Source organism: Salmo salar, chromosome ssa14, assembly GCF_905237065.1.
Source record: "Salmo salar chromosome ssa14, Ssal_v3.1, whole genome shotgun sequence".
In the NCBI taxonomy this organism is placed as follows: Eukaryota; Metazoa; Chordata; class Actinopteri; order Salmoniformes; family Salmonidae; genus Salmo; species Salmo salar.
Window position 1 is genome coordinate 84,869,790 of NC_059455.1, and position 24,988 is coordinate 84,894,777.

Genomic DNA, 24,988 nt, shown 5'->3' on the forward strand with positions numbered 1-24,988 from the left:
GTGAGACTGACCTGTTAAATACATGGAGGTGAGACTGACCTGTTAAATACATGGAGGTGAGACTGACCTGTTTAAATACATGGAGGTGAGACTGACCTGTTAAATACATGGAGGTGAGACTGACCTGTTTAAATACATTGAGGTGAGACTGACCTGTTAAATACATGGAGGTGAGACTGACCTGTTTAAATACATGGAGGTGAGACTGACCTGTTAAATACATGGAGGTGAGACTGACCTGTTAAATACATGGAGGTGAGACTGACCTGTTTAAATACATGGAGGTGAGACTGACCTGTTAAATACATGGAGGTGAGACTGACCTGTTAAATACATGGAGGTGAGACTGACCTGTTAAATACATGGAGGTGTAGGCCAGGGGTCGCAACAGGCGACAGGAGGGTCAAAACTAGCCTGCAAGTGATTTTCTTTGGCCCACCAAAGTTTTTAGTAAAGAAATTATAATAACAAAAGGATTTAAATTTTTGGGTCAAAAAAGAGCAACAGAAATTCAGCAAAAAACGAGTTTAATTTAGGAATAAAAAAAGAGAGAATATAACAAGGGATGAGATCGTGTTATTTTCCAATATAATAATTTTAGGGGTTAGTTATGGTCAATTTGCAGTGTACAAATTATTCAAATTTTTACAGCCCCCAACCATCCGCTCTGATAAAAATGGCCCTGAGGCGGATTGCCTACCCTGGTGTAGGCTGACATAATATGTGTGTCTCCTTCTGTCTATGGCTTTGAATGAGGGATTGTGCATGTGATTGACTGTGAGTACTGGAGTACACACAAGTATGTGTTTATATGAGTGAATAGGTTTGTCTTGATAAATACTGCACTGCAGACACAGCAATACCATACATGTGATAGGATCATAGTTGGAGTTCTCACTGTGAACAGTGGTGGCACTAGCGCATCAGCCAGTCAGTCAGTCAGCCAGTCCCTCCAGCAGCGGAGCGGAGGTAGGTAGCAGGGAGAGGCAGAGAGAGAGGCTGAGGGGCAGGGTAATTAGCCTGACAAAGGGTGCTCTGTGCCTGGGCACAGCCCTGAGGAGCCAACCCGTCTGGGACTCACAGGCTGGAGCCTGTCTGGGCCCTCCCGGCCCTCCTGCTTCTCTCTCAATGCACATTGTCTCAGCAGGAGGACAGGAGACACAGAGGGAGACAGGGGAGGCACCACTACCGTCATACCGGATTCAGCATTCTCATACATACGACGGAGCAGGCATACTGTAGACACACGCACACACACAAACACACACAGACACACACACACACACACACACACACACACACACACACACACACACACACACACACACACACACACACACACACACACACACACACACACACACACACACACACACACACACACACACACAGACACACACAGACACACACACACGCGCACACACACACGCACACACACACACAGACACACACAGACACACAGACACACACACACACAGACACACACAGACACACACACACACGGACAGACACATACAAGTGGAGGCATCCGGTTCAGCACTCTCTCGCACACACACACACACACACACTGATTGATGAACACAAAAAACTAACATGGGACGAACCTGGGAAGACATAGAACTGAAACTTTGCTAAGAAAAGAGAAAGGGTTAGAATCTGCAGGCTCTGGATGAAGTAACCTTGAGCTGTCATTTAAATCAAACCCAAATAAGTGTTAACGCCCACAGCTTTAATGAGAGATAAAAGACTAAATCAGAACTCTCTAAAATGCTTCATGAATCAACGACACTGGTCATCGGTGCCCTTCTAAAAACCAACCTCTCCATAATGAGAATGACCCACCGTCGTTCTAAAATAAAGACAAACATAGCACCTGCCAGAGCTCAAATCCCCATCCAACATTCCCTTGAAAACAAAACGCAGAGCCCCTCTACCTACCTGAGTCAATGGTATTCAGTCCATTATTACCATGGCCATTGTTACAAAGTTAGCTTACGTTGTTTATATCTCAATCTCAGCCATGCTCCCTGCTACCTGGCCCTGGGGGGCCCTACGGTCCACAGTCCCTCATAGGCCCTCACTAGCAATCTCTACCTGATTCAGCTGCTATTGTAGCTGAGGGGTTAAGTACAGCTATGTCCTAATTGTCCCTGTCTTTGAATTCAGTGCTAGGTGTACAGAAGGATCTACCTTATAGAGGCCAAAGAAGCCCAGGTCCTTGATGACAGATATGGCGCTGACGCGGGGGCCGGTGGTGATCTCTCCAGCCACCTGCAGCCGGATCTTCACGATCTCCAGAGGGTTGGTAAAGATCACCTGAGATCCACCCGCCTGGACGACACACACACACACACACACACACACACACACACACACACACACACACACACACACACACACACACACACACACACACACACACACACACACAGTGGGGAAAGGATTTACAGTATTAGATAAGGGTTTATTTAATCTTTTTGTAATAAAACTGTGACACAATGGGCTGTAAGTGGCCACTGTAGCTAGGTAACAGAGTCACCCATCAGCATACACTGATGGTGTCCTGATAGGCACCTCACAGGTCTGACTGATGTCATTCACACACAGGACAGTTCAATAGGCTACACCGGCAGTCATTCAAAGTAGACAGGCTGCTAGGTCTGTCAGTGATAGATCACTGTAGACAGGCTGCTAGGTCTGTCAGTGATAGATGTTCACTGTAGACAGGCTTCTAGGTTGCTGTCAGTGATAGATCACTGTAGACAGGCTGCTAGGTCTGTCAGTGATAGATGTTCACTGAGACAGGCTGCCAGGTCTGTCAGTGATAGATGTTCACTGTAGACGGCTGCTAGGTCTGTCAGTGATAGATGTTTACTGTAGACAGGCTGCTAGGTCTGTCAGTGATAGATGTTCACTGTAGACAGGGCTGCTAGGGTCTGTCAGTGATAGATGTTCACTGTAGACAGGCTGCTAGGTCTGTCAGTGATAGATGTTCACTGTAGACAGGCTGCTAGGTCTATGTCAGTGATAGATGTTCACTGTAGAACAGGCTCCCGGTTTGTCAGTGATAGATGTTCACTGTAGACAGGCTGCTGGGTCCTGTCAGTGATAGATGTTCACTGTAGACAGGCTCCCTGGTCTGTCTCCTCTAAACAAGTCATATTGATTCTATACTGCGTTAGACAGGCTTCCGGGTGGGATAGACAACCGGTAAGACAGGTTGCTAGGTCTTTGTCAGTGATATATGTTCACTGTAGACAGGCTGCTAGGTCTGTCAGTGATAGATGTTCACTGTAGACAGGCTTCTAGGTCTGTCAGTGATAGATCACTGTAGACAGGCTGCTAGGTCTGTCAGTGATAGATGTTCACTGTAGACAGGCTGCCAGGTCTGTCAGTGATAGATGTTCACTGTAGACAGGCTGCTAGGTCTGTCAGTGATAGATGTTTACTGTAGACAGGCTGCTAGGTCTGTCAGTGATAGATGTTCACTGTAGACAGGCTGCTAGGTCTGTCAGTGATAGATGTTCACTGTAGACAGGCTGCTAGGTCTGTCAGTGATAGATGTTCACTGTAGACAGGCTGCTAGGTCTGTCAGTGATAGATGTTCACTGTAGACAGGCTCCCAGGTTTGTCAGTGATAGATGTTCACTGTAGACAGGCTGCTAGGTCTGTCAGTGATAGATGTTCACTGTAGACAGGCTCCCTGGTCTGTCTCTAGTCTCTAAACAGTCCTTATTCAGTTCTACCCTGCCTGAGGGGTTCTGTCTTAACAACGCTCCAACCTTGTACTTGGTGCCGGAGATCAAACACCCAGCCACAGGCCCAGACAGGTTCCTCTCAGAGAGCTTTCAGGCAGCACGGCTTTCATGCCACAGCTACGGTATCTAGAGCTGGGGGTGTGGTGCAGCAGCGGCGGCGTTTAAAACGGTGTTTATAGCTAACTGCGTCTCGGCACGGAGAGGGAGAGCAAGGACGTAGTTAGCCGGGAAGGTGGCAACCATTCTGGAACTCTCTCTCGGCCTCTGCCTCGCTCTCTCTGTCTCTCTCTCCCGGTCTTTCTCTCTTCCTAGTTGCCCCTGGATACTGTGGCTGCACAGAAAGCGGCACAGTGCAATTAGATAGAAATCTGTTTCCATGGAGCCCTTCCCCGCCGTTAAAAAGGGCCTGTACTGTTTGTTGTTGTTCTTTCTCCGCCCTCATTGCTGTGGAATATGAATGTTGAATTTTGTGTCTTCTATCTTACGGGAAAGCCATCAAATGAGTGCCCCAATCTGAATCTGCAACCATGTGCGTTTTTTAACAGCCGCCCTAGAATTCGTAAGTAAGCATTTCCATATTTCGAGGAAGAGATCATAATCGTCTCATTGAAGGTATTAAAACTTTAAATAGAGTGGAGCAGAACCGACCCACACTTCCCTTCCAAAACTTTAAATTTTTATTTATTTTTTTATTTCACCTTTATTTAACCAGGTAGGCAAGTTGAGAACAAGTTCTCATTTACAATTGCGACCTGGCCAAGATAAAGCAAAGCAGTTCGACAACATACAAAAACACAGAGTTACACATGGAGTAAAACAACATACAATCAATGATACAGTAGAAAAAATAAGACTATATACAATGTGAGCAAATGATGTGAGATAAGGGAGGTAAAGGCAAAAAAAGGCCATGGTGGCCGAGTAAATAAAGTATAGCAAGTAAACACTGGAATGGTAGATTTGTTATTTGAAGAAAGTTCAAAGTTCAAATATAAATAATATGGTGCAAAGGAGCAAAATAAATAAAATAAATAAATAAAGTAGGGGAAGAGGTAGTAGTTTGGGCTAAATTATAGATGGGCTATGTACAGGTGCAGTGATCTGGGAGCTTCTCTGATAGCTGGTGCTTAAAGCTAGTGAGGGAGATAAGTGTTTCCAGTTTCAGAGATTTTTGTAGTTCGTTCCAGTCATTGGCAGCAGAGAACTGGAAGGAGAGACGACCAAAGGAGGAGTTGGCTTTAGGGGTGACCAGAGAGATATACCTGCTGGAGCGCGTGCTACAGGTGGGTGCTGCTATGGTGACCAGTGAGCGGAGATAAGGGGGGACTTTACCTAGTAGGGTCTTGTAGATGACCTGGAGCCAATGTGTTTGGCGACGATTATGAAGTTAAGGCCAGCCAACGAGAGCGTACAGGTCGCAGTGGTGGGTAGTATATGGGGCTTTGGTGACAAAACGGGTGGCACTGTGATAGCTTGTTGAGTAGGGTATTGGAGTAGGGTATTGGAGGCTATTTTGTAAATGACATCGCCGAAGTCGAGGATTGGTAGGATGGTCAGTTTTACGAGGGTACGTTTGGCAGCATGAGTGAAGGATGCTTTGTTGCGAAATAGGAAGCCAATTCTAGATTTAACTTTGGATTGGAGATGATTGATGTGAGTCTGGAAGGAGAGTTTACAGTCTAACCAGACACCTAGGTAATTCTAAGTCAGAACCGTCCAGAGAAGTGATGCTGGACAGGCGGGCAGGTGCAGGCAGCGATCGGTTGAAGAGCATGCATTTAGTTTTATTTGTATTTAGGAGCAGTTGGAGACCACGGAAGGAGAGTTGTATGGCATTGAAGCTCGTCTGGAGGGTTGTTAACCTGTTAGGGCTTAGGGGGCAGCATTGATACTGCTGGATAAAAAACATACCCGATTTAATCTGGTTACCACTCCTACTCAGTAACTAGAATATGCATATACTTATTACAAAATGGATAGAAAACACCCTAAATTTTCTAAAACTGTTTGAATGGTGTCTGTGAGCATAACAGAACTCAAAATGGCAGGTCAAAACCTGGAGAGATTCTTTACAGGAAGTGGCCTGTCTGACCATTTCTGGAACTTTTGCCATCTCTATCATTTACTACATCTCTGCTCTAACGTGACACTTCCCACGCTGTCCATAGGCTCAATAGCCCGGGAAAAAAAGAGAATGTCACATTCCAGCCCCAGGCTGAAACACATTATCGCCTTTCTCAAGTGGGCCCATCAAGAGACACTAGCTTATGCGTGGGACTTCACCGCCCGCTTGGGATTTTTTCTCTGTTTGCCGAAAAGGAGAGATTCCTGTCGGAATTTTATCGCTTTTCTACGAAAAATGACGAAAAATTCGATTTTAAACAGTGGTTGACATGCTTCGACATACGGCAATGGAATACTTTGAATTTGATGGCGTCAGGGAATTAATTTTTCAAGCGCCGCTGTATACTTTACTATTTCGGATAGTGTCTGGAACGCACTTAACAAAACGCCGCTATTCGGATATAACGATGGATTATTTTGGACCAAACCAACATTTGTTATTGAAGTAGACGTTCTGGGTGTTATTCTGACGAAGACAACAAAAGGTAATGACATTTTTATAATAGTAAATATGATTATGGTGAGTGCTAAACTTGCCGGGTGTCTAAATAGCTTAGAGCCCGTGATGCCTGGGCTATGTACTTAGAATATTGCAAAATGTGCTTTCACCAAAAAGCTATTTAAAAATCGGACATATCGAAAGTAATAGAGGAGGTCTGTATCTATAATTTTTAAAATAATTGTTATGCTTTTGTGAACGTTTATCGTGAGTAATTTAGTAAAATGTTAACAAATTTCAAAGTTTGCGGGGGTAAGTGCTAGTTCTGGAACGTCACATGCTAATGCAAAAAGCTTGTTTTGATATAATATGAACTTGATTGAACAAAACATGCATGTATTGTATAACATAATGTCCTAGGTTTGTCATCTGATGAAGATCATCAAAGGTGAGTGCTGCATTTAGCTGTCTTCTGGGTTTTGGTGACATTATATGCTGGGCTTGGAAAAATGGGTGTCTGATTATTTCTGGCTTAAAATTTCTGCTGACATAATCTAATGTTTTGCTTTCGTTAAAAGCCTTTGAAATCGACAGTGGTTAGATTAACGAGAGTCTTATCTTTAAATGGCTGTAAAATATTTATATGTTTGATGAGAAATTGAAGTAATAGGATTTTTGAAGATTTTGAAAATCGCGCCTACAGGCTGGCAGTGGATGTTGGCCGTAGGTGGGACGAATTGGCCCCCACGTCCCATAGAGGTTAACACAGTGTCCAAAGAAGGGCCAGAAGTATACAGAATGGTGTTGTCTGCGTAGAGGTGGATCAGAGATTCACCAGCAGCAAGAGCGACATCATTGATGTATACAGAGAAAAGAGTTGGCCCAAGAATTGAACCCTGTGGTACCCCATAGAGACTGCCAGAGGTCCGGACAGCAGGCCCTCCGATTTGACACACTGAACTCTATCAGAGAAGTAGTTGGTGAACCAGGCGACGCAATCGTTTGAGAAACCAAGGCTACTGAGTCTGCCGATGAGGATGTGGTGATTAACAGAGTCAAAAGCTTTGGCCAGGTCAATGAATACGGCAGCACAGTATTGTTTCTTATCGATGGCGGTTACGATGTCGTTTAGGACCTTGAGCGTGGCTGAGGTGCACCCATGACCAGCTCTGAAACCAGATTGCATAGCGGAGAGGGTGCGGTGGGATTCGAAATGGTCGGTAATCTGTTTGTTGACTTGGCTTTCGAAGACCTTAGAAAGGCAGGGAAGGATGGATATAGGTCTGTAGCAATTTGGGTCAAGAGTGTCACCTCCTTTGAAGAGGGGGATGACAGCAGCTGCTTTCCAATCTATGGGAATCTCAGACGACACGAAAGAGAGGTTGAACAGGCTAGTAATGGGGTTGCAATAATTTCGGCAGATAATTTTAGAAAGAAAGGGTCCAGATTGTCAAGCCCAGCTGATTTGTAGGGGTCCAGATTTTGCAGCTCTTTCAGAACATCAGCTGGATGGATTTGGGAGAAGGAGAAATGGGGGAGGCTTGGGCGAGTAGCCCTCCAGAACTTTAAATAGAGTGGAGCAGAACCAACCCACACTTCCCTTCCAGAACTTTAAATAGAGTGGAGCAGAACCGACCCACACTTCCCCTCCAGAACCTTAAATAGAGTGGAGCAGAACAGACCCACACTTCCCTTCCAGAACTTTAAATAGAGTGGAGCAGAACCGACCCACACTTCCCTTCCAGAACTTTAAATAGAGTGGAGCAGAACTGACCCACACTTCCCTTCCAGAACTTTAAATAGAGTGGAGCAGAACCGACCTACACTTCCCTTCCAGCCCTTAATGAGGGCAGTGAATAGCAGGAGGCCGATTCTTAATTCTAACGTCTCACAGCTACAACGGTATAACTATTTCTTCCTGTGGAAAATGATCTTTCATAGCTGATTACAGCGGCCCTCTAATAGCAATGCATTTATTACAGGTCCGTTGCAGACGGAGATGATGAACTGGAATTAGGTCCACTTCAGCAGCCAATGCTCTCACTCACATCAATTGGACACTAATTGGGGGATTTTTTATTATTAAAGGACAGAAAACAACAAGACAGGTTAGAGAAACCACTGCACAATTAGGACTGACAGACAGAAGAACAGACACATCTGTCAGGGGGAGGGGGGAGAAAGGGAGTGAGAGGGAGAGAGAGAGACAGAAAAGCTCAACCTGTAAAGAACAAACACCATTGTAAATACAACCCATATTTTTGCTTTTTTATTTTCCCTTTTGTACTTTAACCATTTGCACATCGTTACAACACTGTATATATACATAATATGACATTTGTAATGTCTTTATTCTTTTGGAACTTCTGTGAGTGTAATGATTACTGTTCATTTTGATTGTTTATTTCACTTTTGTATATTATCTACTTCACTTGCTTTGGCAATGTAAACATATGTTTCCCATGCCAATAAAGCCCTTGAATTGAATTGACAGAAACAGAGAGAGAGAGAAAGGGAGAAAAAGAGAGAGGGGGAGATAGATGGAGAGAGCGAGAGAGAGAGAATGGGAGAGAAAGGGAGAGAGCAAGAGAGAGAGAAAGGGGAGAGAGAAAGGGGGAGAGGGAGACAGACAAAGAGGGCGAGAGAGTGAGAGTCACAGAGAGAGAGAGATTTGATTACAGAGTGACACAGTCGGTGGCGCTGTGATAATTCCCAGGTAATTACAAAGCAAGGTGATCCCCTTAGGAGTTTTGAGAGTCAGCACCTCAGACACGCTCCAGCACTGAGAGATGAGGGGCCTAGACCACAGAGTTGACTACACTAGCAACTCCACACACACACACATGTGGGCATGTATACACACGCACACATACCAACACACACACACACACACACACACACACACACACACACACACACACACACACACACACACACACACACACACACACACACACACCCTAGGGCTGACAGCTAACAGTTTACTTTTCAAAGGCATATAATAGCTTAGCGCAAGTTAGCAAACATTAGCCACCCTCCATTAATACATTAATAACCACTCACACTTTCAAAGGTGCCAAGAGAATGCTCAAATGGGGATTACACAAGATAGCATGCATTTGTGTGTGTGTGTGTGTGTGTGTGTGTGTGTGTGTGTGTGTGTGTGTGTGTGTGTGTGTGTGTGTGTGTTCTCATGTGAGTGTTAAACATTGTGATAAATGTTTTTAGCACTCGAAACGGAGCCGAATAACCAACCATTACAAAGGCTTAACAATCTAATTGAAGCGATTTACACTGAATAATTGCTACAGTGAAAACTAACAAAGCCACACTGTATTCCCTCTCTCTCTCCCTCTTTCTCTCTCTCAATTTCAATTTAAGGGGCTTTATTGGCATGGGAAACATATGTATACATTGCCAAAGCAAGTGAAATAGATAATCTCCCTCTCTCTCCCTCTCCCTCCCTCTCTCTCTCTCTCTCTCTCTCTCTCTCTCTCTCTCTCTCTCTCTCTCTCTCTCTCTCTCTCTCTCTCTCTCTCTCATCCTCCTGTTGCTTTCTGTGCTCTTGACATTGGCCCAGTGTGTATTTTGAGTAACCAAGACCTCAAATGAGGGCCAACGACCGCCTGATAGGCATCCAGCCAGCCAGCAGCGTCTCAGTCAACGGAGCATGCCGTTCTTACCAAATAATCATTAAGAACTGGCAACCATCACTGAGCTTAATTATATTCTGAGGCTACAATGAGGTGGAGAAAGAGATTGAGATAGGAAGGAGGAGAGAGAGGAGACGAGAGGGACGAGGGGAGGGGAGATGACATGAGTGGGGAAAGAGGGGAAGAGAGGGGAGAGAGGAAGGAGGAGAGAGAGGAGAAGAGAGGGACGAGGGGGGAGAGGACATGAGTGGGGAAAGAGGAGAAGAGAGGGGGAGAGAGGAAGGAGGGGAGGAGAGAGAGGAGAGGAGAGGAGAGGAAAGGAGAGGAGAGGAGAGGAGAGGAGAGGGAGGGAGAGGAAGGAAGGAAGGAAGGAAGGAAGGAAGGAAGGAAGGAAGGAAGGAAGGAAGGAAGGAAGGAAGGAAGGAAGGAAGGAAGGAAGGAAGGAAGGAAGGAAGGAAGGAAGGAAGGAAGGAAGGAAGGAAGGAAGGAAGGAAGGAAGGAAGGAAGGAAGGAAGGAAGGAAGGAAGGAAGGAAGGAAGGAAGGAAGGAAGGAGGAGAGGAGGGGCAGAAATTTGAGGAAAGGGGGCACAGCGAAGTGGAGAGGCAAAGAGCAAAGTTGAGATGAGGAGAAGAGGGTAGAAGGGGTGAACAGAGAAAACAGATCAGAAGTGTTGAGAGGAGAATAGGAAAATGAGAGGAAAGGGAAAAGGGAGGTGAGGAGAAGGAGGTGATTGGAAAGAACAGAAGATAAGAGATGAGAAAGGATTAGAGGAGAGAAGAAGAGAAGAAGAGAGGAGAAGAGAGGAGAAGAGATGAGAAGAGAGGAGAGAGGAAAAGAGAGGAGAGAGAGAAGAGAAGAGAGAAGAGGAGAGGAGAGAAGGCAGGAAAGAGGAGAAGAGAGGAGAGAGGAGAGGAGAAGAGAGTAAAAGAGAAGCGAGAAAAGAGGAGAAGAGAGAAGAGAGAAAAGACAAGAGGAGAAGAGAAGCAAGGAGAAGAGAGGAGAAGAGAGGAGAAGAGGAGAGAAAAGAGGAGAGAAGGGGAGAAGAGAGGAGAAAAGAGGAGAAGAGGAGAGAAAAGAGAAGAGAAGAGGAGAAGAGAGGAGAAGATAAGAAAATGACTAGATCCTCACCAGTTCTATTTAACAGTAAAAGATTTGTAAAAACATTATTTACACCACCGCCACTCGCTCTCTCTCTCCCTCCCTCCCTCCTCTCTTTGGGCTCTTTCTCTTCTGTCCTGTCCTGTCAGACTACTGGTCTGGGACTGTTGCCGAAGTCCAAACCAACACTTTCACAGTTTCCAAATCATATAAACAGACATCATGTGATGTGGCTGAAGTCCACTAAACTGGGTATGTGTGTGTGTGTGTGTGTGTGTGTGTGTGTGTGTGTGTGTGTGTGTGTGTGTGTGTGTGTGTGTGTGTGTGTGTGTGTGTGTGTGTGTGTGTGTGTGTGTGTGTGTGTCTGAGTGTCTGAGTCTGTGCATCTGTGTGTATTTATCTCTGTGTTTGCGTGCGCGTACATGTGTGTGTCTGTCTGTGTATGTTTCTGTGTGTGTGCCCACGCGCCCGTGTGTGTGTCTCTGTGTGTGTGCATGCATGTGTCTCTGTGTGTGTGTCACTGGTGTGTGTGTGCTTGTGCGCTGGGGTGTGTGAGTGAGTGATAACAGGAGAGGGCTGTCCAGCACTAACACCAGAGGCAGGGACAGGATGAAAGGAACTGTCAGATCAGCTCACAGTGATAAAGAGGAAAATCCATCCGTCCTCATTCACTACGTCCCTCTACTCTGGCCTGAACGTACAGCATGTATAGAACAACCTTTTTCCGACACTCAAGATTTAAAAAAATAAGCTGTCCTTTTTATCTTCAACATTCCACTCTACATGTTTTATTTGCGACACACAATTTCCATACTAACGTCTCTCATTTCAAAATCTCTCCAAATAAACCTCCTCAAAACAGTCATTCATAACCTTAATTGAGTTGTAGTCGCTTGCGTGCACATGGCAAGTATGTGGGTACACATAATGACTTGTGTACCCTAAATATTCTGCTTTAGTGATCGGCATCAAACAGCTCCCAGGTGAAAGGCCTCTATTCATTGGTTGGGGGTGCTATAGGGTCAGGTAGAACTAAAGGGATGGGAGGGGTGACAGCTCACTGATCAAACACAGGTTGGGGGGTAGTGGGGTCGAGGTGGGGGGCAGTTTCTCAGGTAGCAGCCCTGTCTGTCTCCGTCTGTGTGTCGTCCAGTTTAGAAACACCTGATCTCAGGTCAGTTGGTGGTGCAAGACGTGAATGTCATCCTCCAGTGGGCCTAAACCTGCAACAGGTAAAACGTGCCTGTCTAGTTAGCGTCTATGTGGATGGAGGCTGATCAATGAGATGAGACTCACACATGCACCAGCCAGGATCTCAGCAGGTACAGGGATTGATCCATCCTTCTGTCTGCTCTTCCCTCTGATAAAGTCATTCACCTGTGGCGAGAACACTAAGCATTAGACACACACAGAGAGACAGTCAGACACACACACTGTGTGTATTTGTATGTATGTCTGTGCCTGCACGTGTGTGAGTGCGTGCGTGTGTGAGTGTGCACATAAAATCTGTACTGTACATTAAACTAAAACTAGAGGTAAATGTTAAACTAGGGCCCAGTGAGGGGCTCCGTGGTGACTGGGGCCTGAAATTGGGGTCTGAAACTGGGGCCTTACTGGTCTCCATGTGGAAAAACAAGGCACTTACTGTCAGCTTTATGGCTTTCTCCGGGGCCACGCCCAGTAGCTGTGGTACCAGACCTATCATTAGGACACAACATGATTAGAAAAGAGAAGGGCCAAGGATGTACACATACACACACACACACACACACACACACACACACACACACACACACACACACACACACACACACACACACACACACACACACACACACTGGCAGGCAGCAGCACAGCACAGACCCCCTCCACATTAAACACATACCCTGATGAATCCATTTCTGCCTGATCCCCAGACACTAATGAACACTATTGATGTGGTGTAGGGGCATCAGGGGCTTAACAGACTAACAAAGTGAAAGAAACATCGACTAGTAGCTCTTTCCCAGAATAGAAAAAAAGACAGAAAACACTAACCAAAGTTTACACAGCCCTCAATTACAACGCAAAGACTTCCAGCCCGATAAAAATAAACAAAATAATCTGATTGGAGTGCGATGGATGGACCCCCCTCTTACTACCCCCATCTTCCTCCCTCCCCCCGTCCCTAAAGTAACAAACAAAGTTAATAGTGGAGAGGGTGAAGGGGGGTAGTGAGCGCAGGGCCCAAAACAGGCCACACAGAGTCAGAAGCAGACACAGGAGCACAAACATATGATTATCTTCAGCTGGGCTGGGACTCACAAACACAAACAGGAGTGTTGGTTGTTTTTGTGGAAGGACTCAGGCAGAGAACCACACACAAGTAATTTTTTTATTAAATGGCCCATAGCGACTCACAGTTGTAGTTAAGAGATGCTTATTGTTTTCTCATGCTGCTGCGTTGTTTACGCAAGGGTTCCTGTCTAGAGACCGTGACATCTTCCTAGTGTTTGCAGTGTGTGTGTTCTGGTCTGGCTGTCTCACCATTCTAATGCACAGCTCATTCAGTAAGGGAAACAGGAGGAGAGGGAAAATGCTCAGCTTCATTACATTAGATAAAGTTGGCTTATGACACTCTCCTCAGTGTCTAATATAACATTACCAGCATTGCTACACAGTAGATACATGTTAATGAGGGAATTGTGAATGAAATGTGTGAGATTCAAGAGAATATAAGAATTTCTCTTTTAAAGTTCAGTGTGTTTTCAGACTGTAAAATTCAGTATGTTTTCAGATTGTATAGTTCAGTGTGTTTTCAGATTGTATAGTTCAGTGTGTTTTCAGATTGTATAGTTCAATGTGTTTTCAGATTGTATAGTTCAATGTGTTTTCAGATTGTATAGTTCTGTGTGTTTTCAGATTGTATAGTTCAGTGTGTTTTCAGATTGTATAGTTCAGTGTGTTTTCAGATTGTATAGTTCAGTGTGTTTTCAGATTGTATAGTTCAGTGTGTTTTCAGATTGTATAGTTCAGTGTGTTTTCAGATTGTATAGTTCAATGTGTTTTCAGATTGTATAGTTCAATGTGTTTTCAGATTGTATAGTTCAGTGTGTTTTCAGATTGTATAGTTCAGTGTGTTTTCAGATTGTATAGTTCAGTGTGTTTTCAGATTGTATAGTTCAGTGTGTTTTCAGATTGTATAGTTCAGTGTGTTTTCAGATTGTATAGTTCAGTGTGTTTTCAGATTGTATAGTTCAGTGTGTTTTCAGATTGTATAGTTCAATGTGTTTTCAGATTGTATAGTTCAGTGTGTTTTCAGATTGTATAGTTCAGTGTGTTTTCAGATTGTATAGTTCAATGTGTTTTCAGATTGTATAGTTCAGTGTGTTTTCAGATTGTATAGTTCAGTGTGTTTTCAGATTGTATAGTTCAATGTGTTTTCAGATTGTATAGTTCAGTGTGTTTTCAGATTGTATAGTTCAGTGTGTTTTCAGATTGTATAGTTCAGTGTGTTTTCAGATTGTATAGTTCAATGTGTTTTCAGATTGTATAGTTCAGTGTGTTTTCAGATTGTATAGTTCAGTGTGTTTTCAGATTGTATAGTTCAGTGTGTTTTCAGATTGTATAGTTCAGTGTGTTTTCAGATTGTATAGTTCAGTGTGTTTTCAGATTGTATAGTTCAATGTGTTTTCAGATTGTATGGTTGTGTGTTTCAGATTGCATAGTTCAGTGTGTTTTCAGATTGTATAGTTCAGTGTGTTTCAGATTGTATAGTTCAATGTGTTTTCAGATTGTATAGTTCCAGTGTGTTTTCAGATTGTATAGTTCAGTGTGTTTTCAGATTGTATAGTTCAGTGTGTTTTCAGATTGTATAGTTCAATGTGTTTTCAGATTGTATAGTTCAGTGTGTTTTCAGATTGTATAGTTCAGTGTGTTTTCAGATTGTATAGTTCAGTGTGTTTTCAGATTGTATAGTTCAGTGTGTTTTCAGATTGTATAGTTCAGTGTGTTTTCAGATTGTATAGTTCAATGTGTTTTCAGATTGTATAGTTCAGTGTGTTTTCAGATTGTATAGTTCAGTGTGTTTTCAGATTGTATAGTTCAGTGTGTTTTCAGATTGTATAGTTCAATGTGTTTTCAGATTGTATAGTTCAATGTGTTTTCAGATTGTATAGTTCAGTGTGTTTTCAGATTGTATAGTTCAATGTGTTTTCAGATTGTAATGTACCATATCTCCAGACTCCAGACAGCCATTCAAATTGATCTGCACCGTTGGATTTTTTTTGTCACAGGGGATGTGTTCCAAATGGCCCTCTATTCATAGTGCACCACTATGGGTCCTATGGGCCCTGGTGGAAAGTGGTGCACTATAAAGAGAATAGGATACCATTTGGAACCCACTACTGATGTCTGTACCCGTGCGACGGAGCCAGGTCTGTCTGACTGTGTCTGTAATGTCAGAGACCTCTCTAAAGGCTTGGTGTCCTGTGACAGACACTAAGACTTCCCACTTCCTCGTAGAACCCTCACGGGAGAACTCCCCTGTCAATCATAATCCTGAGAATTCCGATATAGTGTGTGTTGTTTGAGAACCACCCCCCGCTCCCTGAGTGCAGGTACTTATTAAATGAATGCCAGTTGAAGTCTGGCAGGGGCAGTCACACTCCACCATTGTGACAGAGCTCTGCTGGTATGTGGCCGTGCATTGTCCTCCCGAAAACTCCCGAGACTACCTTTAATCACATCAAAGAAGCCAGGTCAGAGGGAAGGTGAACTCAAACCCGCCCACCTCTCCTCGTCCTCTCCTCTCCCAAACCTCTAAACCCCATCTGTTGTTGTGATGGAGTGATATGAAGTTACAGCTAGACGTTAATCTATGGTCAGATTTGTGTTGTTCCAGGTTATGGTTAAAGTTAGGATTAGAGGAGGGTAAACTGACCCTAAATCTGTGCCTCCCTCTACCCATTAGCCTGTCACTATATACCTATATAGTGAACTACTCTGGCCAAAAGCAGAGTACTATGTAGGCAATAGGGTGCCATTTGGGACACATCTCGTCTGGTACTGACCTCTATAGAGGCCGAAGAAGCCTTCGTAACGCAGCACCTTCTTGAAGCAGTCCAAGCTGTTCTTGTACATGAGCTCTTCCACCAGGGAGCCTGTGGTCCTCTGGTTCTGCATCCTGGTCTTCACTAGGTCTATGGGGTACACTGCTGTGGCTCCCAAAGCTGAAAAAACACATGACATAAATGCTATGAAGGAAGTAGGTGAGGGGAGATGTTATAAATTCATTTTTTAGCTCGTTATAAAGCCAGGCGTACACTACATGATTTTGGCCCCGAATTAGCTGTCAAATACACATTTTTGAGATCGGAGACAAATCCCCATGTCGTTGCTCGGGGCGCACGGCTGTCACCGATGCTCGTTTAATGTGACGCAATCTGAGGGCTACCGATCCAGTTTGAGCAGTCCCAGAAGTCCCAATATTTTCAAATATGTTTGATTTTATTGGCACAAAATCTACAATGCTCTTGTAGTGTGAGATCTGTAACGACAAGTTTTGAGAATGGTGATCAGCAATAGCCAATGAGAGCTCGCCATGTGTTTGTACTTGCCTTTAACCAAAGCCAAAGTGTAAAATCGTTACAGCTCTGTAGTTCACAAGCAACGTTATTCAATTCAAAATGTTGGCTAGATATTTGAAAGCGTTTATGAGGCTGCTTTGAGACACAGCTCGTTCTAGCTACGTTAACAATCTAATTACATCATCTTGTAGTGGGTGACTCCCGTCTGTATCACATCATGTAGTGTGCGCATCACTATGTTGGCAGGACAAAAACTAGAGGAAAGATGGGTAATTTAATGTGAGAGGCCCAGTGATGTTAGGATTTTGAAAGTCGTGTAGTGTACACCAGACATAAGGGGGGTCAGTACCTCTTACTAACCTGTCTCCTGTAGAGGGGGGGGCACTACCTCTTACTATCCTGTCTCCTGTAGAGGGGGGGTCAGTACCTCTAACTATTCTGTCTCCTGTAGGGGGGCACTACCTCTTACTATCCTGTCTCCTGTAGGGGGGACACTACCTCTTACTATCCTGTCTCCTGTAGGGGGGGGCACTACCTCTTACTATCCTGTCTCCTGTAGAGGGGGGGACACTACCTCTTACTATCCTGTCTCCTGTAGAGGGGGGGCACTACCTCTTACTATCCTGTCTCCTGTAGGGGGGGCACTACCTCTTACTATCCTGTCTCCTGTAGGGGGGGGCACTACCTCTTACTATCCTGTCTCCTGTAGGGGGGACACTACCTCTTACTATCCTGTCTCCTGTAGGGGGGCACTACCTCTTACTATCCTGTCTCCTGTGGGGGGGCACTACCTCTTACTATCCTGTCTCCTGTGGGGGGGGCACTACCTCTTACTATCCTGTCTCCTGTAGGGGGGGGGCACTACCTCTTACTATCCTGTCTCCTGTGGGGGGGCACTACCTCTTACTATCCTGTCTCCTGTAGGGGGGGGGGCACTACCTCTTACTAACCTGTCTCCTGTAGAGGGGGGGCACTACCTCTTACTAACCTGTCTCCTGTAGGGGGGGGACTACCTCTTACTAACCTGTCTCCTGTAGGGGGGGGCACTACCTCTTACTATCCTGTCTCCTGTAGGGGGGGGGCACTACCTCTTACTATCCTGTCTCCTGTAGGGGGGGCACTACCTCTTACTATCCTGTCTCCTGTAGGGGGGGGCACTACCTCTTACTATCCTGTCTCCTGTAGGGGGGGCACTACCTCTTACTATCCTGTCTCCTGTAGGGGGGGGCACTACCTCTTACTATCCTGTCTCCTGTAGGGGGGGCACTACCTCTTACTATCCTGTCTCCTGTAGGGGGGGGCACTACCTCTTACTATCCTGTCTCCTGTAGGGGGGGGCACTACCTCTTACTATCCTGTCTCCTGTAGGGGGGGCACTACCTCTTACTATCCTGTCTCCTGTAGGGGGGGGCACTACCTCTTACTATCCTGTCTCCTGTAGGGGGGGGCACTACCTCTTACTATCCTGTCTCCTGTAGGGGGGGGACACTACCTCTTACTATCCTGTCTCCTGTAGGGGGGGGCACTACCTCTTACTATCCTGTCTCCTGTGGGGGGGGCACTACCTCTTACTATCCTGTCTCCTGTAGGGGGGGCACTACCTCTTACTATCCTGTCTCCTGTGGGGGGGGGCACTACCTCTTACTATCCTGTCTCCTGTAGGGGGGGCACTACCTCTTACTATCCTGTCTCCTGTAGGGGGGGGGCACTACCTCTTACTATCCTGTCTCCTGTAGGGGGGGGCACTACCTCTTACTATCCTGTCTCCTGTAGGGGGGGGCACTACCTCTTACTATCCTGTCTCCTGTAGGGGGGGGCACTACCTCTTACTATCCTGTCTCCTGTGGGGGGGGCACTACCTCTTACTATCCTGTCTCCTGTAGGGGGGGGCACTACCTCTTACTATCCTGTCTCCTGTAGGGGGGGGGCACTACCTCTTACTATCCTGTCTCCTGTGGGGGGGGCACTACCTCTTACTATCCTGTCTCCTGTAGGGGGGGGCACTACCTCTTACTATCCTGTCTCCTGTAGGGGGGGGCACTACCTCTTACTATCCTGTCTCCTGTAGGGGGGGGCACTACCTCTTACTATCCTGTCTCCTGTAGGGGGGGGGCACTACCTCTTACTATCCTGTCTCCTGTGGGGGGGCACTACCTCTTACTATCCTGTCTCCTGTGGGGGGGGCACTACCTCTTACTATCCTGTCTCCTGTAGGGGGGGCACTACCTCTTACTATCCTGTCTCCTGTAGGGGGGGGCACTACCTCTTACTATCCTGTCTCCTGTAGGGGGGACACTACCTCTTACTATCCTGTCTCCTGTAGGGGGGGGCACTACCTCTTACTATCCTGTCTCCTGTAGGGGGGGGCACTACCTCTTACTATCCTGTCTCCTGTAGGGGGGGGGCACTACCTCTTACTATCCTGTCTCCTGTAGGGGGGGCACTACCTCTTACTATCCTGTCTCCTGTAGGGGGGCACTACCTCTTACTATCCTGTCTCCTGTAGGGGGGGGCACTACCTCTTACTATCCTGTCTCCTGTAGGGGGGGGCACTACCTCTTACTATCCTGTCTCCTGTAGGGGGGGGCACTACCTCTTACTATCCTGTCTCCTGTAGGGGGGGGGCACTACCTCTTACTATCCTGTCTCCTGTAGGGGGGGCACTACCTCTTACTATCCTGTCTCCTGTAGGGGGGCACTACCTCTTACTATCCTGTCTCCTGTAGGGGGGGGCACTACCTCTTACTATCCTGTCTCCTGTAGGGGGGGGCACTACCTCTTACTATCCTGTCTCCTGTGGGGGGGCACTACCTCTTACTATCCTGTCTCCTGTAGGGGGGGCACTACCTCTTACTATCCTGTCTCCTGTAGGGGGGGGCACTACCTCTTACTATCCTGTCTCCTGTAGGGGGGGGGCACTACCTCTTACTATCCTGTCTCCTGTAGGGGGGGGGCACTACCTCTTACTATCCTGTCTCCTGTAGGGGGGGGCACTACCTCTTACTATCCTGTCTCCTGTAGGGGGGGGGCACTACCTCTTACTATCCTGTCTCCTGTGGGGGGGCACTACCTCTTACTATCCTGTCTCCTGTAGGGGGGGGGCACTACCTCTTACTATCCTGTCTCCTGTGGGGGGGGCACTACCTCTTACTATCCTGTCTCCTGTAGGGGGGGGCACTACCTCTTACTATCCTGTCTCCTGTAGGGGGGGGCACTACCTCTTACTATCCTGTCTCCTGTAGGGGGGGGAGACTACCTCTTACTATCCTGTCTCCTGTAGGGGGGGGGCACTACCTCTTACTATCCTGTCTCCTGTAGGGGGGGGCACTACCTCTTACTATCCTGTCTCCTGTAGGGGGGGGCACTACCTCTTACTATCCTGTCTCCTGTAGGGGGGGGACACTACCTCTTACTATCCTGTCTCCTGTGGGGGGGGGCACTACCTCTTACTATCCTGTCTCCTGTAGGGGGGGGCACTACCTCTTACTATCCTGTCTCCTGTAGGGGGGCACTACCTCTTACTATCCTGTCTCCTGTAGGGGGGGGCACTACCTCTTACTATCCTGTCTCCTGTAGGGGGGCACTACCTCTTACTATCCTGTCTCCTGTAGGGGGGGGCACTACCTCTTACTATCCTGTCTCCTGTAGGGGGGGCACTACCTCTTACTATCCTGTCTCCTGTAGGGGGGGGCACTACCTCTTACTATCCTGTCTCCTGTAGGGGGGGGCACTACCTCTTACTATCCTGTCTCCTGTGGGGGGGGGGCACTACCTCTTACTATCCTGTCTCCTGTAGGGGGGGGCACTACCTCTTACTATCCTGTCTCCTGTAGGGGGGGGCACTACCTCTTACTATCCTGTCTCCTGTAGGGGGGGGCACTACCTCTTACTATCCTGTCTCCTGTAGAGGGGGGGGCACTACCTCTTACTATCCTGTCTCCTGTAGGGGGGGGGCACTACCTCTTACTATCCTGTCTCCTGTAGGGGGGGGCACTACCTCTTACTATCCTGTCTCCTGTAGGGGGGGGGCACTACCTCTTACTATCCTGTCTCCTGTAGGGGGGGGCACTACCTCTTACTATCCTGTCTCCTGTAGGGGGGGGGCACTACCTCTTACTATCCTGTCTCCTGTGGGGGGGGCACTACCTCTTACTATCCTGTCTCCTGTAGGGGGGGGGCACTACCTCTTACTATCCTGTCTCCTGTGGGGGGGGGCACTACCTCTTACTATCCTGTCTCCTGTGGGGGGGGGCACTACCTCTTACTATCCTGTCTCCTGTAGGGGGGGGCACTACCTCTTACTATCCTGTCTCCTGTAGGGGGGGGAACTACCTCTTACTATCCTGTCTCCTGTAGGGGGGGCACTACCTCTTACTATCCTGTCTCCTGTAGGGGGGGCACTACCTCTTACTATCCTGTCTCCTGTAGGGGGGGGCACTACCTCTTACTATCCTGTCTCCTGTAGGGGGGGGCACTACCTCTTACTATCCTGTCTCCTGTAGGGGGGCACTACCTCTTACTATCCTGTCTCCTGTAGGGGGGGGCACTACCTCTTACTATCCTGTCTCCTGTAGGGGGGGGCACTACCTCTTACTATCCTGTCTCCTGTAGGGGGGGCACTACCTCTTACTATCCTGTCTCCTGTAGGGGGGGCACTACCTCTTACTATCCTGTCTCCTGTGGGGGGGCACTACCTCTTACTATCCTGTCTCCTGTAGGGGGGGGCACTACCTCTTACTATCCTGTCTCCTGTAGGGGGGGCACTACCTCTTACTATCCTGTCTCCTGTAGGGGGGGGCACTACCTCTTACTATCCTGTCTCCTGTAGGGGGGGGCACTACCTCTTACTATCCTGTCTCCTGTAGGGGGGGGCACTACCTCTTACTATCCTGTCTCCTGTAGGGGGGGCACTACCTCTTACTATCCTGTCTCCTGTGGGGGGGGCACTACCTCTTACTATCCTGTCTCCTGTAGGGGGGGCACTACCTCTTACTATCCTGTCTCCTGTAGGGGGGGGCACTACCTCTTACTATCCTGTCTCCTGTGGGGGGGGCACTACCTCTTACTATCCTGTCTCCTGTAGGGGGGGGGCACTACCTCTTACTATCCTGTCTCCTGTAGGGGGGGGCACTACCTCTTACTAGCCTGTCTCCTGTGGGGGGTCACTACCTCTTACTATCCTGTCTCCTGTAGAGGGGGGGCACTACCTCTTACTATCCTGTCTCCTGTGGGGGGGGGCACTACCTCTTACTATCCTGTCTCCTGTGGGGGGCACTACCTCTTACTATCCTGTCTCCTGTAGGGGGGGGGCACTACCTCTTACTATCCTGTCTCCTGTAGGGGGGAACTACCTCTTACTATCCTGTCTCCTGTAGAGGGGGGGCACTACCTCTTACTATCCTGTCTCCTGTAGGGGGGCACTACCTCTTACTATCCTGTCTCCTGTAGGGGGGACACTACCTCTTACTATCCTGTCTCCTGTAGGGGGGGGGGCACTACCTCTTACTATCCTGTCTCCTGTGGGGGGGGCACTACCTCTTACTATCCTGTCTCCTGTAGGGGGGGCACTACCTCTTACTATCCTGTCTCCTGTAGAGGGGGCACTACCTCTTACTATCCTGTCTCCTGTAGAGGGGGGGCACTACCTCTTACTATCCTGTCTCCTGTAGGGGGGGCACTACCTCTTACTATCCTGTCTCCTGTAGGGGGGGCACTACCTCTTACTATCCTGTCTCCTGTAGGGGGGGCACTACCTCTTACTATCCTGTCTCCTGTAGGGGGGGCACTACCTCTTACTATCCTGTCTCCTGTAGGGGGGGGCACTACCTCTTACTAGCCTGTCTCCTGTGGGGGGGTCACTACCTCTTACTATCCTGTCTCCTGTAGAGGGGGGCACTACCTCTTACTATCCTGTCTCCTGTGGGGGGGCACTACCTCTTACTATCCTGTCTCCTGTGGGGGGGGCACTACCTCTTACTATCCTGTCTCCTGTAGAGGGGGGGCACTACCTCTTACTATCCTGTCTCCTGTAGAGGGGGGGCACTACCTCTTACTATCCTGTCTCCTGTAGGGGGGGGCACTACCTCTTACTATCCTGTCTCCTGTAGGGGGGGCACTACCTCTTACTATCCTGTCTCCTGTGGGGGGGGCACTACCTCTTACTATCCTGTCTCCTGTAGGGGGGCACTACCTCTTACTATCCTGTCTCCTGTAGGGGGGGGCACTACCTCTTACTATCCTGTCTCCTGTAGGGGGGGGGCACTACCTCTTACTATCCTGTCTCCTGTGGGGGGGGCACTACCTCTTACTATCCTGTCTCCTGTAGGGGGGGGCACTACCTCTTACTATCCTGTCTCCTGTAGGGGGGGCACTACCTCTTACTATCCTGTCTCCTGTAGGGGGGGGCACTACCTCTTACTATCCTGTCTCCTGTAGGGGGGGGCACTACCTCTTACTATCCTGTCTCCTGTAGGGGGGGCACTACCTCTTACTATCCTGTCTCCTGTAGGGGGGGGGCACTACCTCTTACTATCCTGTCTCCTGTAGGGGGGGGCACTACCTCTTACTATCCTGTCTCCTGTAGGGGGGGACACTACCTCTTACTATCCTGTCTCCTGTAGGGGGGCACTACCTCTTACTATCCTGTCTCCTGTGGGGGGGGGCACTACCTCTTACTATCCTGTCTCCTGTAGGGGGGGCACTACCTCTTACTATCCTGTCTCCTGTAGGGGGGGGCACTACCTCTTACTATCCTGTCTCCTGTAGGGGGGGGCACTACCTCTTACTATCCTGTCTCCTGTAGGGGGGGCACTACCTCTTACTATCCTGTCTCCTGTAGGGGGGGCACTACCTCTTACTATCCTGTCTCCTGTAGGGGGGGGGCACTACCTCTTACTATCCTGTCTCCTGTAGGGGGGGCACTACCTCTTACTATCCTGTCTCCTGTGGGGGGGCCACTACCTCTTACTATCCTGTCTCCTGTAGGGGGGGCACTACCTCTTACTATCCTGTCTCCTGTAGAGGGGGGCACTACCTCTTACTATCCTGTCTCCTGTGGGGGGGGGCACTACCTCTTACTATCCTGTCTCCTGTAGGGGGGGCACTACCTCTTACTATCCTGTCTCCTGTGGGGGGGGCACTACCTCTTACTATCCTGTCTCCTGTAGGGGGGGGGCACTACCTCTTACTATCCTGTCTCCTGTAGGGGGGGGCACTACCTCTTACTATCCTGTCTCCTGTAGGGGGGGTCACTACCTCTTACTATCCTGTCTCCTGTAGGGGGGGGCACTACCTCTTACTATCCTGTCTCCTGTGGGGGGGGCCCTACCTCTTACTATCCTGTCTCCTGTGGGGGGGGCACTACCTCTTACTATCCTGTCTCCTGTAGGGGGGGCACTACCTCTTACTATCCTGTCTCCTGTAGAGGGGGGGCACTACCTCTTACTATCCTGTCTCCTGTAGAGGGGGGCACTACCTCTTACTATCCTGTCTCCTGTGGGGGGGGCACTACCTCTTACTATCCTGTCTCCTGTAGAGGGGGGGGCACTACCTCTTACTATCCTGTCTCCTGTAGGGGGGGGGGGGCACTACCTCTTACTAGCCTGTCTCCTGTGGGGGGGGCACTACCTCTTACTATCCTGTCTCCTGTAGAGGGGGGGCACTACCTCTTACCATCCTGTCTCCTGTAGAGGGGGGGACACTACCTCTTACTATCCTGTCTCCTGTAGAGGGGGGACTACCTCTTACTATCCTGTCTCCTGTAGGGGGGGCACTACCTCTTACTATCCTGTCTCCTGTGGGGGGGCACTACCTCTTACTATCCTGTCTCCTGTAGGGGGGGCACTACCTCTTACTATCCTGTCTCCTGTAGGGGGGGCACTACCTCTTACTATCCTGTCTCCTGTAGGGGGGGCACTACCTCTTACTATCCTGTCTCCTGTGGGGGGGCACTACCTCTTACTATCCTGTCTCCTGTAGGGGGGGGCACTACCTCTTACTATCCTGTCTCCTGTGGGGGGGCACTACCTCTTACTATCCTGTCTCCTGTAGGGGGGGGCACTACCTCTTACTATCCTGTCTCCTGTAGGGGGGGCACTACCTCTTACTATCCTGTCTCCTGTAGGGGGGGGCACTACCTCTTACTATCCTGTCTCCTGTAGGGGGGGCACTACCTCTTACTATCCTGTCTCCTGTAGGGGGGGCACTACCTCTTACTATCCTGTCTCCTGTGGGGGGGGGGCACTACCTCTTACTATCCTGTCTCCTGTAGGGGGGGGCACTACCTCTTACTATCCTGTCTCCTGTAGGGGGGGACACTACCTCTTACTATCCTGTCTCCTGTAGGGGGG

At 48.2% G+C, this 24,988-nt stretch overlaps 1 protein-coding gene across 1 annotated transcript in view; it reads right to left on the reverse strand.

The window, feature by feature from the left end:
- Positions 1-24,988, reverse strand: part of LOC106570470 (calcium-binding mitochondrial carrier protein Aralar2) — a 114,197-nt gene that overhangs the window by 28,429 nt on the left and 60,780 nt on the right. The window contains exons 11-14 of the mRNA XM_014142850.2: positions 16,125-16,283; positions 12,719-12,771; positions 12,370-12,450; positions 2,191-2,331 (exon numbers count right to left, since the gene is read on the reverse strand). Of these exons, the coding sequence (XP_013998325.1) occupies positions 2,191-2,331; positions 12,370-12,450; positions 12,719-12,771; positions 16,125-16,283 (434 nt within the window). The remainder of the gene's footprint in view (positions 1-2,190; positions 2,332-12,369; positions 12,451-12,718; positions 12,772-16,124; positions 16,284-24,988) is intronic.